We start from the raw sequence: 16,495 nt of genomic DNA, 5'->3' as shown, positions 1-16,495 counted from the left end.
ATCCACTGAAAGTACACATCCAGGTGGCAGAGGCTATGGCTGCATAGGACCATCGTTCCACAGAGGTCTTGAAATGCCAAATGTCTTCAAATGCATATGGACCTTATCAGGGAAGGAGGTGGAAGTTCTCATTGTTTGGCACTCGATTGTCTCCCAGCCCCAGGTATGAAAAGCTAATGTTGCTATGAAGCCCTCATCGCTGGGTCGGGGCTGTTTGGACACATGTCCACTCTCTCCTGGTTCTGATCACATGGACGCCCACACCATCTGCTCCCTCCCTCACCCCTGCCCTGGACAAACACGGTTATGAGTAGGTAATGGTGCGAACAAAAACCCGTGACCTTGACATTGCCTCTGGTGTGCGATAGAGAGAGAGGGAGGGAGAGAGAGAGAGAGAGGGGGGGAGAGAGAGAGGGAGAGAGAGGGAGGGAGAGAGGGAGAGAGAGGAGGGAGAGGTAGATTGATGAGAGTTTGATTTTGTTTTTTTTTGCGAGAGGAAGAGGAGGCCGGCTCGGAGGTTGCCTGGCAACATCAGTCGGTCTCGGCGGTGCGATGCAACGCGGGTTGAGATGGCGGAGTCCCTCCTTTTTTTTTCCAGCTCGGTGTGAACTTTGAAGATGACATCAAGTCACCTTAGTTCCGTGTGCGTTTCCTCCGCTGAGCCGTCCTCCGCTCGACCAAAATGTCATCTCTTCATCTTCTTCACTTTATCTGCAATAACGCGCGGCCCTGCACGGCTATTTCATTTTGGTACATGGCACACAAATATCAAGCTATTGCCAGCAAAGCGTGGCTGGGTTGTCTCGCCATGAAGAACATCTGACTTACAGGAACTCGAAAGCAGTGGCGGCAGACGTCCTGTTTTTCTGTTTGTTTTTTTAAATCTAAGTAGTTGGCGGATCTCAACGTGGAATGATGCTTTGTAGTGTTTGCTCAAACAAGATCATCATCACCGGTGCTCACAAGGTGTCTGCTTTTTGTCTTTACTGAGCTCATTCCACTGCGGGCGGTCGGTCAGACCTGGCGCAAAGAAGCAGTAGCTGCTACGGCAAAAACGGCTCAAAGAAAACCGTCATCCAAATGTCCCGAATCCACATCCACAAAGAGGAGAGCCAGGACCGGCTGGGTGCTGCTCCACCGTGGCGCTGCCCCAGGATGCTAAAGCCAAAACCAGACCGGAGGGATCGCCGTACTGCCCCGGGCCGGATCCCCGAGTCCAGCCCGGTCCTTCCGGCTCGACGACGGCGACGGTTCTGGCTCGGCAGGTTCTCGACCGCGTTTTCTATTCTCAGACAAATCTCCGACACGCCCCCGCGCGCACGCCATGCCTGCGCATTGGTCTGTGCGCAAATCACATCTTTGAGTCCGGTGTTCGCCGCCTCGCGTGCATGTGCTGCTTAGTGTGGCGCATCTGGGAGAGTCCGGGGAAATGAGGATGAAATAATGTAGGCGTGCAAATGCAGGGGTAGGAGGAGGGGGAGGAGCAGCATCAGCTAAATATTGTCCTGCCAAAAGAACATACTGTATACACAAACAATGAAGCAACATAATCAACTGTAAAAGCAATTGTAATAAGTAAACCCAGCCGAGCCTTCATCCTTGCGGAGGCCGATCGCGCCAGTGTTTTACTTTCAGATTTGTGACGATTCTTTGGAGACCCTTGTGTTTTGGACGCACTCTGGTGTTTTACGACTTCCACTTGGGATTCGTTGAGACGTCGGCAGGTCAAGTCAGGTTGCAGTTGCAGTCGTCCATCATCACAATCCAGCAAAGTCATTATTTCCGCCGGTCGACAGTCGATGTCCGGAGACGGTAAAAAGAGGGAAGGCGTTGCCCCGCCCGGTCCCTGCGATGACGGCCGCAGACAGACAGCGTCAACCGTTGTGGCCAACGATGGTCAGAAGCCGTGCTTCCCCGCGAGACCCGACCGTTGTTTCCACACAGAGGAGTGACAGCCGACATGAGCGACGGCTAATTTGAGAAGAAAGGGCTGATGAGGGGCCACGGTGACGGCTCTCTGGGCGTTTGGCTGTCGGCGGTGAAGCTCAAACAAAGGACGCCACGCGGGCGAATGGCGGGCGTCGTCGGGCGGAGACGCTGCCGAAAGTGTCAGCAGGACGGTTCTGTCGCCTGTCGACAGCCCGACTGTCTCTCCGCCCGCCCCGCACCTCACCGCCTCCGGGCTGGAACGCCGAGCGTTGGGACCCAGGAAATCACCGCTCGACACTTTGAGTCTATTTGTGTTCTTTTGGTTCCTTGTTTCCATTGAAGTACAACGGGCTTTTTCCAAGACCCAGAGAAAGAAGGAATGATCCTTTGCTATGTTCCACAGCTTGTCTTTTACTTCAGAGGAGGAACAGTTTGAAAATACTCAATCAACTTCTGACGACAAGTCATATCAGTGTGACATTTTCGGTACTTAAAAAAAAAAAATCGTTTTCATGAATCAGCAGGTGAAAGGTTTCTTGCTGCGCTTGTCTAATCCGGCGTAGATTCAGAACAATGACTTCACCTTCCCGTCCTCTGGGTATAAGAAAAAAAAAAGGTCATTAAACCAGGGCTTCAGTCCGGTCTGAAGGTTTCATTCTGTGATGGAACAGATCCATTCAAGTTAAGTGATTTTGTTCACTTTGCGCTGCCCCCCCCCCCCCCAAACAGCCCAAAAAATGGTTTAATTTGACTCTGGATCAATATGACCTGATGTGGCCCATCTCATTCTCATCTCACTGCAATGCACTACACTTATTCAGCTATTGACCACATTGAGCAGTATTGACGAGCACCCGAGGCGGCCGGGTGGAATTAAGTGCAGTTTCTCTAGCGGGGGCGGGGGGGGTCTTTTTAACCGCTTCTCCCGCCACCAAACGTGGAAATTAAAGCAGAAGGATTGTTTATGGAGTTACAAAACAGAGGCATTTCGGTGTGATTTAGCTGTTTTGGGAGGTACACCCAACCTGACAGGAAGTGGTGAGCGGCCTGACAGCTCCAAACAACAACACATTAAAATGCACATGAGGCAAAGAGAAAAGAAGCTGCTTGCATTTATAACCTTAAATCAGCATCATTCACCTGAGTGAGATCCACATGTGAGAAAGAACGGACGGAACATACTGATTTTCTGTCAACTACAACTCGTATGTATTTTACACGTTTTCTAAACGTAATCCCTTACAGACTCATAATATAGATACATAATTGATGTCTAATCAATTATGTATAATATAATTGATGCCTAATCAATTGTGCCGTGAAGTCCACCATTCTGATAGCAGCCTTCATAAACACCTCAGGACTGAAAGGGTGGAGCACATGTATCCGGAGCACAATGCAATTACAGAAATTCTAAAGATGATTGACAATGACCTTCAAGAGAAAGAAAAGCAGATGTCCAGGTTGTTATAGGCCAGGCTACATCACAGAGTCAGCAGGATAATCAATACACATACAAAGAAATAAATACTTTTTCTTTCCCTCATTCATCCCGCCCCCTCCATTTCATACAATAATAAAATGACATTATTTTCTTTACTTTTAAACAGACAACATAGCAGCCTGTGAGAGCCCCTTTTCCAGCACATAACAAATGTCACATTAAAATAGATATAAAGGTATTTGGAATAAATGACAATATGGTTTCTGATGTTTTTTTTAATCGATCTGCTCAGATTGCATGATGCATGTTGTAAAGTTGTCTTTATTATAGAGATATAAAATTTATAACATAAAAACGATTACAACCAGAAAGGTGTTAGTAGTGGTATTAATAATAATAATAATAATAATAATAAACAAACAACAACATTTTTTTCATCATCAGAAAATGTATTTGGATCTCAGGGATACGACATGCAGTAGGTCAGGATCTATTTTGCCAATCACATTATCGTGGTGGAATGAAGAGGAGGGGCGGACAGATGCTGCGCTGCGGTGCAGACGCTCAGCTGGGACAGAGACGCGCATCCACGCACCTTGCAGCAGCCGCGGACACTGCGCGTCTCGTCTCCCGCGTCCCGCAGCTCGCGTTGTGCGCCTGCCCCGCACGAGGACGCACGGTGTCCGGGACGTGCACGCGCGTGGGGGCTGGGGGGGGGGGGGCGTGAGACGCGTGGAACGAGCGGTCGCGGCGACGTGGAGGTGACTGCAGAGGAAGCCAGAGCCGAGCATCACTGGAGGGAGGAGATGGACAGAGAGACGACTTCTTTTGTTTATTAACTTCACTTGAATAAGAGCAATAATTATAACAATAATAATAATAATAATAATAATAACAACAACAATAATAATAATAATAATAACAACAACATTAAAAAAATCAGAGGGGTTTGCTGGAAAAAAAGAGGAATTCGTGCACCGATAGGACTATTGGGCCAATATGCCAGAATGGGTCCACTGCGCTACGTGTTTCTGTGTGGACTGCTGTGCATCCAAACCCACGGTAAGTTCCCACGCATGCTTAACACAGTTACTCTGTATGTGAAATTAATTTAGACGAAAAATAATTGTGGTAGTGCATGGTGTATAGGGTGTTCAACCCATTACAACCACCTCCTGGCGTGCGTAAAAGTATAGACAGATAGACAGACAAACAGACAGACAGACAGACATAGACAGATAGACAGACAGATAAATTGATATATTTTATTTTGGAATTCTCTCGGTTTTACAAGTTGCCAAATATTGACTTGTTGGGAAGTTTGGATACATATAGTGAGAATAAATTCAATCTATTTGTTAATAGAGTTCAAACAGCTTAAAATGTTCGTGGGTGTCTGAACAAACCCCTCTTAACCTTTATTTCAAGGACTGTCAATTTCACAGGATTTGGTCTCTGGGAGCCCAGACTGAGAAGATTCTAATTGTCAGATATGATTTAGTCTGAACGGCCACACCTGCATGTACTGCACTTAGAGAGGTAAAAGTGAAACTAGGATCAAAACAACCATTATTGTACATTTTATAACGTCCTGTAAGGGAAATAATGGTGAAGTCTGAGCTGTTAATCGTTTTTCTGCCGACCCCCTGGACCCTATTGAAGGACCCTGGGGGGTTCCCCCGGCCCCATGTTGAGAACCACTGCTTTAGATTCAGTGTCCTAATGAGCACACACACACACACACACACACACACACACACACACACACACACACACACACACACACACACATACACACACACACACACACACACACTTTCCCCCTTTTTTTTAAGAAATGGAATGGTTGTCAATTTCTCAGCCTTACTCGTCTTTGTATTTATGTTTCAAGACGTAATCTCATTTTGAAAATATTGGCCCTTGCATCGCTCCATTGTTCACACATTGCTCATTGAAGGGGTTTCTGAAGCTGGATCTTGTCAGGGTTGTTGTGTGTATGGTCCAACTCCAGCGCAGGCTGTGGACCTGTTATGTCCTACACCTGCACAGCTGTCCTACAGTACATGTCCAGTCAAATGGAGAAAGAAATGATGGATTGAAGACTGACGTCTCCGCCTGCTTGCATTCACACAGCGTTGCAGATTAGGTGCTGACGGCCATATCAAATGAACGCTGTGGAATGTGTGCAACATAGAGTGTAAGCCGCACGTGTAAGGCCACGGTGGTTTCAGTGACATGTAGTTTATGTTTGTTCAATACTGAGATTGACTGCACACGGGAGGGTGCGTTTCAGTGTGTTGCAAGTGGCACTGCCTAATCCACTAAATATCTAATAAATGAGGTGCTGATGAGACGCTCACTCTCACTCAGCTCTACTCCAGGGTGCGGCAGCTCGGGCCGGGCACTAAATTGATATTGATAGTGATATGAGACTAGATGTAGCATATCGCAATATCGTGCTATGGTTGCCTTTGTTGCCTTTAGGGCTGCATAACAGTAACATACATTTGCAAGAAAACATTAAAAGCAAGTTGATTCTGGCCCATATCACAAGGATTACTTTACTTTAGTCCAATATGTCAGACAGACAAAATAAAATTGCACTGCGTATACTGTATAGTGTTGTATTGCACCATTCATTAAGAAGAGAAGCCTCCAGTTCTTTGAGGGATAAAGGAGGTGGAAGTCTACTTCACACTCTTTGCTCCAGACTTTAAATGAAGGATCACTGATGTTCAGACCGGAGGATTTGGAAGACGACGGTGGGTGGTTGACTGGTGTCCATGAAACCACTTTTGAGTGTGTATGGGGATATTATCATCCTGGAATATGAGAACATCATGAGGGAACCATGTTGGACAGTAGGCCGGTCCTGGTTATGGAAACTGTCAGGCCTGGAAATGGCCGGTCCTTGGCCGTTACACAACCCTACTTTGGACCCAGTGACTCCCATTTGATTTGTTCATACCGTTGTGGCTCCAACCAAATTGATGAACAGTTGGCAACAGACATTTTGGGTTGAAGGCATCCTTTCTCCGAACATAAACCTGTCCAGATGTGGGACACAGGGTGAAATATCTCAGACCATATGGCTTTGTTTCTGTTGCACAGGGGTCCAGGTGTAGTCTTTTGGCTTTGGGGTACAAGAGCATGGCTCTATCTTTGGTTGATTTGTCCACCATCCTGTTCAGCGTTCATCCATCTCTGTCAGTGAGCTTTGACTTGTGACCCCTGAGCTTCGTTGCCGATGCAGTTTGTCCATGTTTGGGATATAGTCACGTTGAGAATGCTCCTTTAACACATGAAATTAAGCTGCGATTCGGACAACGGTCATTTGGCCTCTTTGAAACTCTGTTACTCCGCTGATTTCGCTTTGAAAACTCATCAAAGTGTAAACTATTAGACCTCCTCGGGCGATCAACCTAGTGTGAGTCTCTGCAGCTGCATTCATATTTGGGCTTTCAGTACTTCAAAGTCAAACATGTTTTTCATGCGTTTTTTCCCGATGTGTCCACCCTCTGTATTTGCTGCCGTGACCTGTTGAAAACTTCAAGCTAGGTTTTCAGAAGCAGATCATTATTTTGTGTGAGGAAAAAAAAAAAGAAGAGTCAATGATACTCCAGTACTGCAGAGTCAGTAATACTCCTTCTAAATACATTGATCGGGTGAGTGCCAGCCCAAGGGAGCAGTTACCTACTGAGAAAACCAAACCACAACATAGAATTCAGGGCAGAAATTCTCTAATCTCTATATTTTGATTATGTCTGCACCCCAAGTCTAAAATCATCTCTATTTATAGGTCAGCAGGAGGGTATTAATGATGGATTTACCTCAGCATGGTTGTTACCATTAGCCATCGTACACAATTACGCTTGTTTTGGGCTTCATGCCTCATTTCCTAATTAATTTTTTTCTCTCTAGTCGGGCACAGGCAAAGGCAAAGCCACAGACTTTCAAGGTCTTTCCAATTTCACCAAATCATTCCACAAAGTTTATTAAACCCATTAATAAGTTTTACATGACAAAAATACTCTGTAATTTATTTTTCAATTAAAATGCAGAGACCTCCTCTGAACAGGCCATTACGGTGGGTCCTGCTCGTGTTCTCCACATCCATTAACTTGATTGGCTTTCTGGCTGAGAGTGACAGAGGAACCCTCCCATCTCCTGCCTCAGGCCAGGCATCGTCCAGAGGCAGGTTCATACGAACGATGAGTCAACAATGACTGGCTGCAATCCAGAATCGAGACAATCTTGATAACAACTTACAATAACGTGATTTACCGTAACGTTTTTACCAGCTTTGTTGTCAAGAGGAGATCTCTTCTCTGCTAACTCGGTGTACGCACTAGAGGTCCCTGGGATATTCGTAATTGTCAAACACATGGGTGAGGGTCATGGAAGCCAAGAGGGAAATCATAATGAATGAAAAGCGATGGTTCTTGGGTCCCTCAAGGAGAGAACCTTTGATCCCCTCAAAAGGGGGGATTCGCCAAGGTCAGCACCACCACAACAACAGGAACTGGAACTGGAGGGTGATTTAGCACATGCCTAAAGGACAGACCACCAGGGCGGAGGTTTGCTGTCACAGGCCTCGAACCCCAACTGTCTGAAGTGCTTCAACTTGGATCAACTTGGATTTTGTCTTTATCATGCAGTGCCATAGAAGTATCCCTACTGCCTTAAGGGTTAGGGTTGTGCTTTGGCGGGGGTCCTTGGCGGACGGCACCCACCCCCCCCGCAGAGGGCGCCAGCATTTATAGTTGCCGCATTGTCCGTTGCAGTATTCTCAGAAACCACCGGTGGCAGTAGAGAGAAGGTACCGCGTGAAGTTGGAAGTAGTGAAACATAGAACGCGAAGAAGCAAACATGGCTTTGGAGCTTGGAGTTTGTTTATGCGGAGGAGGAATTGCTGTTCATGGTGGTTAAACCGACAAAAGCGTGGAAAAGAAGCTGGTTTGTCAGCGCGTTCCATGCAGACACAGGAGAGGGGGTCTGTAGGTCTGTCCTGCTCATTTTATACCAGAGGACTACTTACTGAACTATGGAGTTGCAATGTGTTATTATTCATTCCTTGTTGCAAGAGTCTCGAAAAAGAAACTGCTCATAAATACCAATAAACACGCGAACAAGAAAAAGTGAACTTTACAACGTCCCTCTTGATTTACAATCACCAAACCTGAGTGAGCTATTTGCGTAGACTATATTGTCTCTGCATCAAAAAGTAATTTCACATCTGACTTGTGCTGCAGATCAGTTTTGGCCAACATGTCAGGAATCAAACAGCAAAACGCTGATCTCCCATTGCTTCCAATGCATTTCTTCCAGTAAACACTCCTCACGCCCCGCTCCTCAATATCGAATTATCAAATCTACCACCAACTCAACTCTGTACTCTTAACTTAACCCTGAAGTTAAGGCACGATTGAACTTCAAGGAGGATGACACGACGAGTTCATGGATTCATTTCCTTTTCTGGTTGACGACCACGGCTGCTACCACACCTGATGTGACACAGATTTAAGCTAAAAGAGAGCGTGTATGTTTTTGACTGTGCGTGCACCATGCACGCACGACGTTAAACAGGAACAAATCCGTTCAGGCAATCAATGTTATGCACCCAGTGAGATTCGTTGGATGATGTCAGTTCTTGATGGAATGTGTTAATGAAAAAGCTAATGAGACATAATGACTCCCTTGCTGCTGTGAGTAGATGTGGAAGCCTGGGTAACAGAAAGAACATGACAAGTGCAGCCTTAAAGGTTCTCTCACTTACTAGACCGGCTGATGCAAGACTCGCAAACGATCTGTTCATAGCAAACCAATGAATAACTCAGGGGTTGGGAGTCACTCAGGCAATGGAGTCGTTTGTTTGTTTGGTGAAAGTATGTCGCTGTATCTAACCAACAATCCTTTGAATGACTCTTCTAACTCGTCTTCCCTTCCTCCGTCAGGGTCTCGTCTCCGCCAGGAGGACTCCCCCCCCCGCATCGTGGAGCACCCCTCCGACCTCATCGTGTCCAAGGGGGAGCCGGCCACTCTGAACTGCAAGGCGGAGGGCCGTCCCGCCCCCACCGTCGAGTGGTACAAGGACGGGGAGCGGGTGGAGACGGACCGCGACAACCCGCGCTCCCACCGCATGCTGCTGCCCAGCGGCTCCCTCTTCTTCCTGCGCATCGTGCACGGCAGGCGCAGCAAACCCGACGACGGCAGCTACGTGTGCGTGGCCCGGAACTACCTGGGGGAGGCCATGAGCCGCAACGCGTCGCTGGAGGTGGCCCGTGAGTTGAGAACCCGAGCGCCCGACTCTGTTCACTGCGCGGTCGCCAACTGTCTACAGCCCAAGTGATCGCAAGGATAACCCTCGCTGCAGGAAGTCAGAGCGCTGATATTTTGTGCAATTAACAAACTGTATTTACTACGTGCTACGCTGTCAAACATAAGGTCTGTGGAGGGGTCCCCTACTGCTCCTTTTCACCCCCCACAGAGCTGCCAGACCTCCCAGCTCCCCTGGCAGAGGCTGCTTCACGTCCCACGGTGTAATAAGAAACATTTTGGTTTTAGAGCTTTTTCACTTGCAGTCCCTAAACCCTGGGACAGCCTTCCCAAAAACAAGTGATTCTAGTACAGTGGTGCCTGGACTTACGACTGCATCTACGACTAATCCAACACCCCAGCAGCCATAGTCTGTCGCCAAAATCTGTATCCACTTGCGTCCGACTGCTCCAAGATACAACCGTGGAAATTTGCAGTTGGCGCGTCGGCGGCCAGTCAGCAGTCAGTCAGTCAGCAGTCAGTCAGTCAGCAGCCAGTCAGCAGCCATTCAGCAGTCAGTCAGCAGTCAGTCAGCAGCCATTCAGCAGCCATTCAGCAGTTAGCCAGCAGTCAGTCAGCAGCCAGTCAGCAGCCAGTCAGCAGCCATTCAGCAGCCATTCAGCACTTAGCCAGCAGTCAGTCAGCAGTCAGTCAGCAGCCAGTCAGCAGTCAGTCAGCAGTCAGTCAGCAGCCAGTCAGCAGTCAGTCAGCAGCCATTCAGCAGCCAATCAGCAGTCAGTCAGCAGTGAGTCAGCAGCCAGTCAGCAGCCAGTCAGCAGCCATTCAGCAGCCAATCAGCAGTCAGTCAGCAGTGAGTCAGCAGCCAGTCAGCAGCCAGTCAGCAGCCAGTCAGCGAGCAGCCTGCATGGTGTGTGCATGTAGTTGGTGGCTTATGGATTACTTTTCATATTTACTGTGTTTGTTCTGTGTATTTTATTCACATCCTTCATGATGTCATCATTTATATGGGAAAATGACTTGGACGTACGTGTTGTAACATACGATCGTTCTTATAGAACCAATTTCAGTCGTAAGTCGAGCTCCCTCTGTCAACGTGAATGATGAACTCACTCCTGTAGTTGAACGTCTTTTAAAGACACAGCACCATCTTGTATGCGCCTCCTTTGGTTTTTTACTTTTGCTTCCTATATTTTTTAACCTTGTCTTTCTGGTATCCCTGCCCATGCAAAGCACTTTGGAGCAATTATTTCCGCTATTTTAAATGAAACGATTGATTTGTTTTGATCTGACAAAATGAACCATATTCTTCCCAATGAACCTTCCGGTTTAGCAGCGACATGAGAGCAGGTTGCACGGAGCTGGAATTCCATTTGAGCCCGAAACGGCGTCTGGGTGGGCAGGCGCAGACCCTCCAATCACGGTTTCAGAAAAAGTGGTTTATGACCACATGACTCCATCAAATATGAAACACCAATGTGCCGTCGATTGGCGTTTGAAGTCCAATATGTGTTTTTCACAGGAACTAACCGGGTTAAGATCACCTTCCTACGAAATACTAAAATGATAATACACTATATTAATGCCCATCCATGTGTGTGTCTAGGTGTGGATCTTTAAAGGCTAGTTTATTTGTGAATGTGTTGCTCATACATGCATTAGGTGTGTGTGTGTGTGTGTGTGTGTGTGTGTGTATGTATGTATGTATGTATGTATATATATATATATATATATATATATATATATATATATATATATATATATATACTGTATATATGCATGAGTGTGTGTGCTCGAAGATACTACGACCTGTGTAGTTGACCTGTTTGGGCAAATGTAAGGGCAGAGCTGCCAATCGCTCCAGGAAGTGAAACAAAACGAGGGCAGGATTTCAACCTAGCGGTACTTTTGCCCTCTCCCTCCCTCTCCCTCCCTCTCCCTCCCTTCTCTCAGAGAGAGAGAGAGAGAGAGAGAGAGAGAGAGAGAGAGAGAGAGAGAGAGAGAGAGAGAGAGAGAGAGAGAGAGAGAGAGAGAGAGAGAGGACCTCTGGGCGATCCACATTTCCATTATCCCCTTAAGCGAGATGGTTCCTTGCCACAAACAAGATGATGCAGCGCAGTGCACGGGGCACGCAGGTTCTCCTACGCCCACACGGAGGCTCGCTGTGACTCTCTCTCTCTCTTTCACGCTCTCTTTTGGAATCACGCGGACGAGTTGGAAGAAGCACTCAAACAACCTAGCGTGTGATTTCAAATGGATGATGAATTTGGCTGCACGGGCATCCGCACATTTCCACCCCACGGTTAGAACTTTGTCCCGGTGCATCGTTGTTCTCTCTGTCTGGCAACACAGAGAAAACCACCGAACCTTCCTGTGACTCTGTTGCAGTGTTTTTCTTAAAAAGAAAAAAGTAAATATTGGAAATGAGCTCTTGTGTTGCAAGATCAAAATTGCAAGGCTGCGCTAACTCATCCCAACCGTCGAGCCAGCCGTCCCAGCCAGAAGAGCAGCTCCTGCAGAACAGAGGAACCGAGGACAGTTCGTAGTGATGAAAGATTTGACAATGTATCTCAGATTCGGTTCTCAATGAGTCACTCAGTAAAAAAAGAGTCAGTCACTTACATTCGTTTTTGGTTCAGTCTGTTAAACGCACCGTGAGCGAGGGAGGACTTCCTGTGAAAGAAGAACGAGAGTCAGAAGAGTCAGTTCGGCTCTGAGTTATGATGGAGTTCCCACAAGAATCATTTAATTCTGTGATTTGTTTCGGTGGAATTTAAAGTGTAAATCAGGTCACATTCAATATGAATGTGGACCAAAATGAATGTCGCGGGGCTTGGTGATGCCACACCGTAGACGTTCACCTTGGAATATTCTGAAGTGATGATGAGGTTTGCCTGAAAAGCGGTGAAGGACATCAAAGTGTCTCTGTAATGTTGCGAGACAGATATGGGAGCTGGCTTTGGGAGGAGCAGGGCTGTCAAGCCACATTTTAATACAACTCAGCTCATTTGTATTTCCTGACTCAGGAGGACATTTACGAGCCCATTTTCCGAGTTGCCAAATATTTTTGTCCGACGTCTCAAGTTTCAGGACATATAGTCGCCCTCTACTGGCCTGGAATGCTTGTGTGAGCCTTTTAAATGATTCAATCTTGTGTGGGCAGAATTTTATTTTATTTTTTTTAAATGGAGGGGGGAAAATGGGTTTTCAGAAAAGTCCGTATTCGTGTGGACAGGTCCTCAGAGAGCAGTTCAAAACTCTTCAATCACCCACCTCAAGAGACGTTGCATTTAAAAATATGGATATGAAGCCAAACATAGGTGACATGCACAAGACACGAATCAAATATCATTGAAATACACCTGATCCTTTTTACGCGTTATTAAGGAGAAGAAGCAGCAGCAGCTGACAGGTCACTTGCAGCCTATTTCGATGATTGCTCTATTTAAGTCGTTTGGTAATTTGTTCGTAATTATCCGTCACTCATAGAGACCAGAGGAAAAAAAAAATGAGAAAGAAGCAGTTTCGGGATTTCAGAAAACAGACTTACAAGTGAGCGAAGCAGCAGTTGTCTGCAGCTTTTCCCCTCATGGCGGCTTCTCCTGCGCCGCTCCTCTCCTGCGCCGCTCCTCTCCTGCGCCGCTCCTCGTGGCGTTCTCCAGGGGCTGTCCTGGTGACCCCGCACCGTCTCCTTTCTATTTCCTGTTTTTGTTTGGTGCAGGCGACACTCTGCTTTCCTTCCGGGGGGGCTACGCGTCCAAATGCACGGCGTAAGTAAGCAGCCTTTGGTCTGGCTCGCGCAACACGGAGACGCATAATCACACGGCTCCTCCGGGGCCCCGCGGACCCCGGGGACGTTCCGAGACAGGCGGCCTAGCGCAAAGTACAGATTCCCTCCCGAAGTAATCCGCACACATCCCCGCGTAAATGTTTTTCCACCGGGGCCCGCCGGCTCGGAACAATCGTCCAGCGTGCGCGATCTCCTCCTTGAGGGAGCATTTCATTTGCATCACAAGCTTAATCTTTTTTTTTTTGCCGGACGTTGTTGACTGTGCCTCTTGAGAGATGCCCTTTGTTCAAATGAGAACAGTGAAAGGCAGACCAGTCGCTGCAGAATGTCCAAAAACCTCTCTCTGCATCCGGGTGAATCTCTAGCCCGCTTCACGGTTAGAGGGGACCATTAATGCAAAACTCCTTTTTTCAGAGCTTGTTCGCATACATTTTGGGTTTCTGAAGGTTCTACTAACACACAAACTGTGAAATAAGACGGAACAGTTTTTTTGTCAGCTGTCTATGTCCCGAAACGAGCCATTCTCACTTGCAGCCGACCCCTACGTCACATCTGGATTCAGTAGAATTAGAACCCCCCCCCCCATCTGAGTAACTTCACAAATATTTAAAAAGAAAAAGTAATCAATACCAACTGCCTGTGAAAAAAACTGCAGAAGATGGAAATGTAAGTATTTAAAATTAATTATGCTGTGTGTTTCTTTAAAAAAAATAACAAATAAAATATTGCGGTAGACAGGCTGCGGCGTGCGACCTCCAAACAAAACCAATAAGATAAATAAATTAAAGATAAATGAATTAAATCAAATCTAGAATCACACCATGTGTTTTTATTGTAGATGTTTTAATTTAATTTAATTTATTTGATCTAATTTTCCGATGTTTCCCTGAAACAAAAAAATCCCGGCGTCCGTGTCTCCCACGAGATTGGTGCACGGCAACAGCAGTGGGATTTAACTTTTAAACCAGGCCTCGTCGATCTAACATGTTCAACGTGTGTTCGGAAACAGATTTTGGTCGACTGTCGACTGAAGTCAGTGCACGTCAGGGAGTAAACACGGCGAGACCCGGAAGCCGCGCTCAAACCTCATCGACTCACAGAACCTGGAACTTTTGCTCAAACGCCATTTCATTTCTCACCAAACGCAGAGACCTCCATTAACTTGTGTAAGAAGGAGAACAGCAGGTCCCTGTTGACATCTCCACTTCAACGTTTAAAATCCAGGCAAGTGCGAATCCCTGAGATTATTTCATGGAAGGAAAAGCATCTCTGGTGCTCTCCGTCAGGTGGAGCTGGAGAAGCAGCAGCCATTCAATGTGTCCGCGGTACAGGATGTACCTTCTCCTCCACCTTGGCATCACCGGCTCCGTCTTTGACCGGACGTCGTCGGCCGTGCGTCTTGAGAGCTCCTCTCGTTTCGGAAATGAAAACGTTGAAAGGGGGACGAAGCGCCGCCGGGTCCAAAAAAACCCAAAACCCTACAAAAGACAAACATGAGCGCCGTGCTTATATGCTCACTACCGGAGCGGGGGCGGAGCTCGCAGCCCCGGCCGGGATGCGTGGGCGGGTGTTTGGGGGGCGTGTCCTATGAGGAAGCCTGTCCACGATGCTCCGCCGCCAAAGTCCTGGATGTTGACATCGGGGGCTTCCTTAGCGTCGCGTGGCTTTATCTCCCGCGTTCAGTGTCCCCGATCCGGGGGAACTGAAACGGCTGCGTTTTTCCTCGGGTGCCATGAGTTGCCGGGTGCCATAAATTCCAGGATGGCGTCGATGGAATTAGGACGGCTCCCCGGTCGCCGCGCGGTAATAAAGGCAGAAATACAGCAATGATGATGAGTCGAGGAAGGAGGGCCAATGAAAGGGTGTTGATTACTATAAACAAGTCAATAACAGGCGAGTCCCCTTCTGCCGGGCCGGGCTCGGGGCTTTTGAGAGAACAGTCATCCTGCCACTCAATCAACTCCTCATTGTTCCAGACGAGAGCGGCCGGGAGGGAGAACGTTGTGGTTTTTTTAACCGTCATGCTTTGCACGGTGATTACGTTTTTTGGATATAATTGGGAGACATTTACAGTCTAGCCCCCATGGTTGTTGTGAATTGTGAATCTGAAGTGGCGGCGCGAATTGCGTTTGTTTATTCATCCTCTCCGCTTTCAATCTGCGATGCTCACTGTGCTTACATCATGAACCTTGCGACTGAAACGACCAAAATAAACGCCGCTTACAGCCCTCGAGCGTCCCGCGCTGTGAAAAGTCCTGCCAGCCGTTTAAAGTGGAAGTCCGCGAGATTATTTAGTTTGAACAATATTGAATTTGATACCTTATTTACCTGGAACCTCATAACAAACAGCTGCTCAGTGAGTTTGCTGCTGTTCTGCTGTTTAACATGTTGCTGTTGGTGGCGGCGTCCAAATTCACCGCAGCCGCCTTGACGTTGTTGCGCGTGCCAGCTCTTTCCCTTCTTGCGAATTTGATCAATTTGATAAATGGACACAATGAATGGTCCACTTTACAACGTTTGGACCCTAAGGAGGAGCTGCAGCGCTCGATGGAATCATCTAATGCCGTCTACTTGAACAATGGGCGTTTCACATCTCGGTCAAACATGTTCTTACAAACCAATCGAGCACCTTGTTAATGTGGTGATATTTACAGAAAGGCTTAAGGAATGGGTTTGATGACTGAAGGTGTAAAGCTGCTCTCAACCAGTCGAAAATAATAAAAGCCTCAATAAATAGAAATAAGCCTTCAGAATGTACCGCTTTGCTCCGATTAGGAAACGCACAATGCAGGGGAACGGGGCCAGAGGAATCATGTCCAATCCCATTCACACAAACAAAATATTATTCTCTTTGTTGTTCTATTTTAACACGACCAGACCAGATCTCAATCCCGTCTATTCCCCTCCCCTGAGTCTGCACCGCCCCCTTCCCCCTCCGTCAGGACGCCATGTTGTACAGCCGCATGTCAACAACAATAGTCTGATTTGGAGAAGGTTGAAAGGCTGAACACTGCTCTGCACGGGGGGAAAACACCCATTTAGTCACTTGATTATATCCA

General features: G+C 47.3%; 1 protein-coding gene across 1 annotated transcript in view; it reads left to right on the top strand.

Moving 5' to 3' along the window:
* Nucleotides 1–4,365: 4,365 nt before the first annotated feature.
* The window catches only part of LOC307240031 (roundabout homolog 2-like), a gene marked incomplete at its 3' end in the record, with an annotated part of 98,894 nt that continues 86,764 nt past the window's right edge, over nucleotides 4,366–16,495 (top strand). Inside the window, exons 1-2 of the mRNA XM_080013606.1 lie at nucleotides 4,366–4,435; nucleotides 9,328–9,654. Coding sequence (XP_079869732.1) covers nucleotides 4,381–4,435; nucleotides 9,328–9,654 — 382 coding nt within the window. The 5' untranslated portion in view covers nucleotides 4,366–4,380. The remainder of the gene's footprint in view (nucleotides 4,436–9,327; nucleotides 9,655–16,495) is intronic.

This window comes from Zeus faber (assembly GCF_960531495.2).
Source record: "Zeus faber genome assembly, chromosome: 14".
NCBI classification, from domain to species: domain Eukaryota; kingdom Metazoa; phylum Chordata; class Actinopteri; order Zeiformes; family Zeidae; genus Zeus; species Zeus faber.
This window is presented reverse-complemented; position numbering and strand designations above follow the sequence as displayed.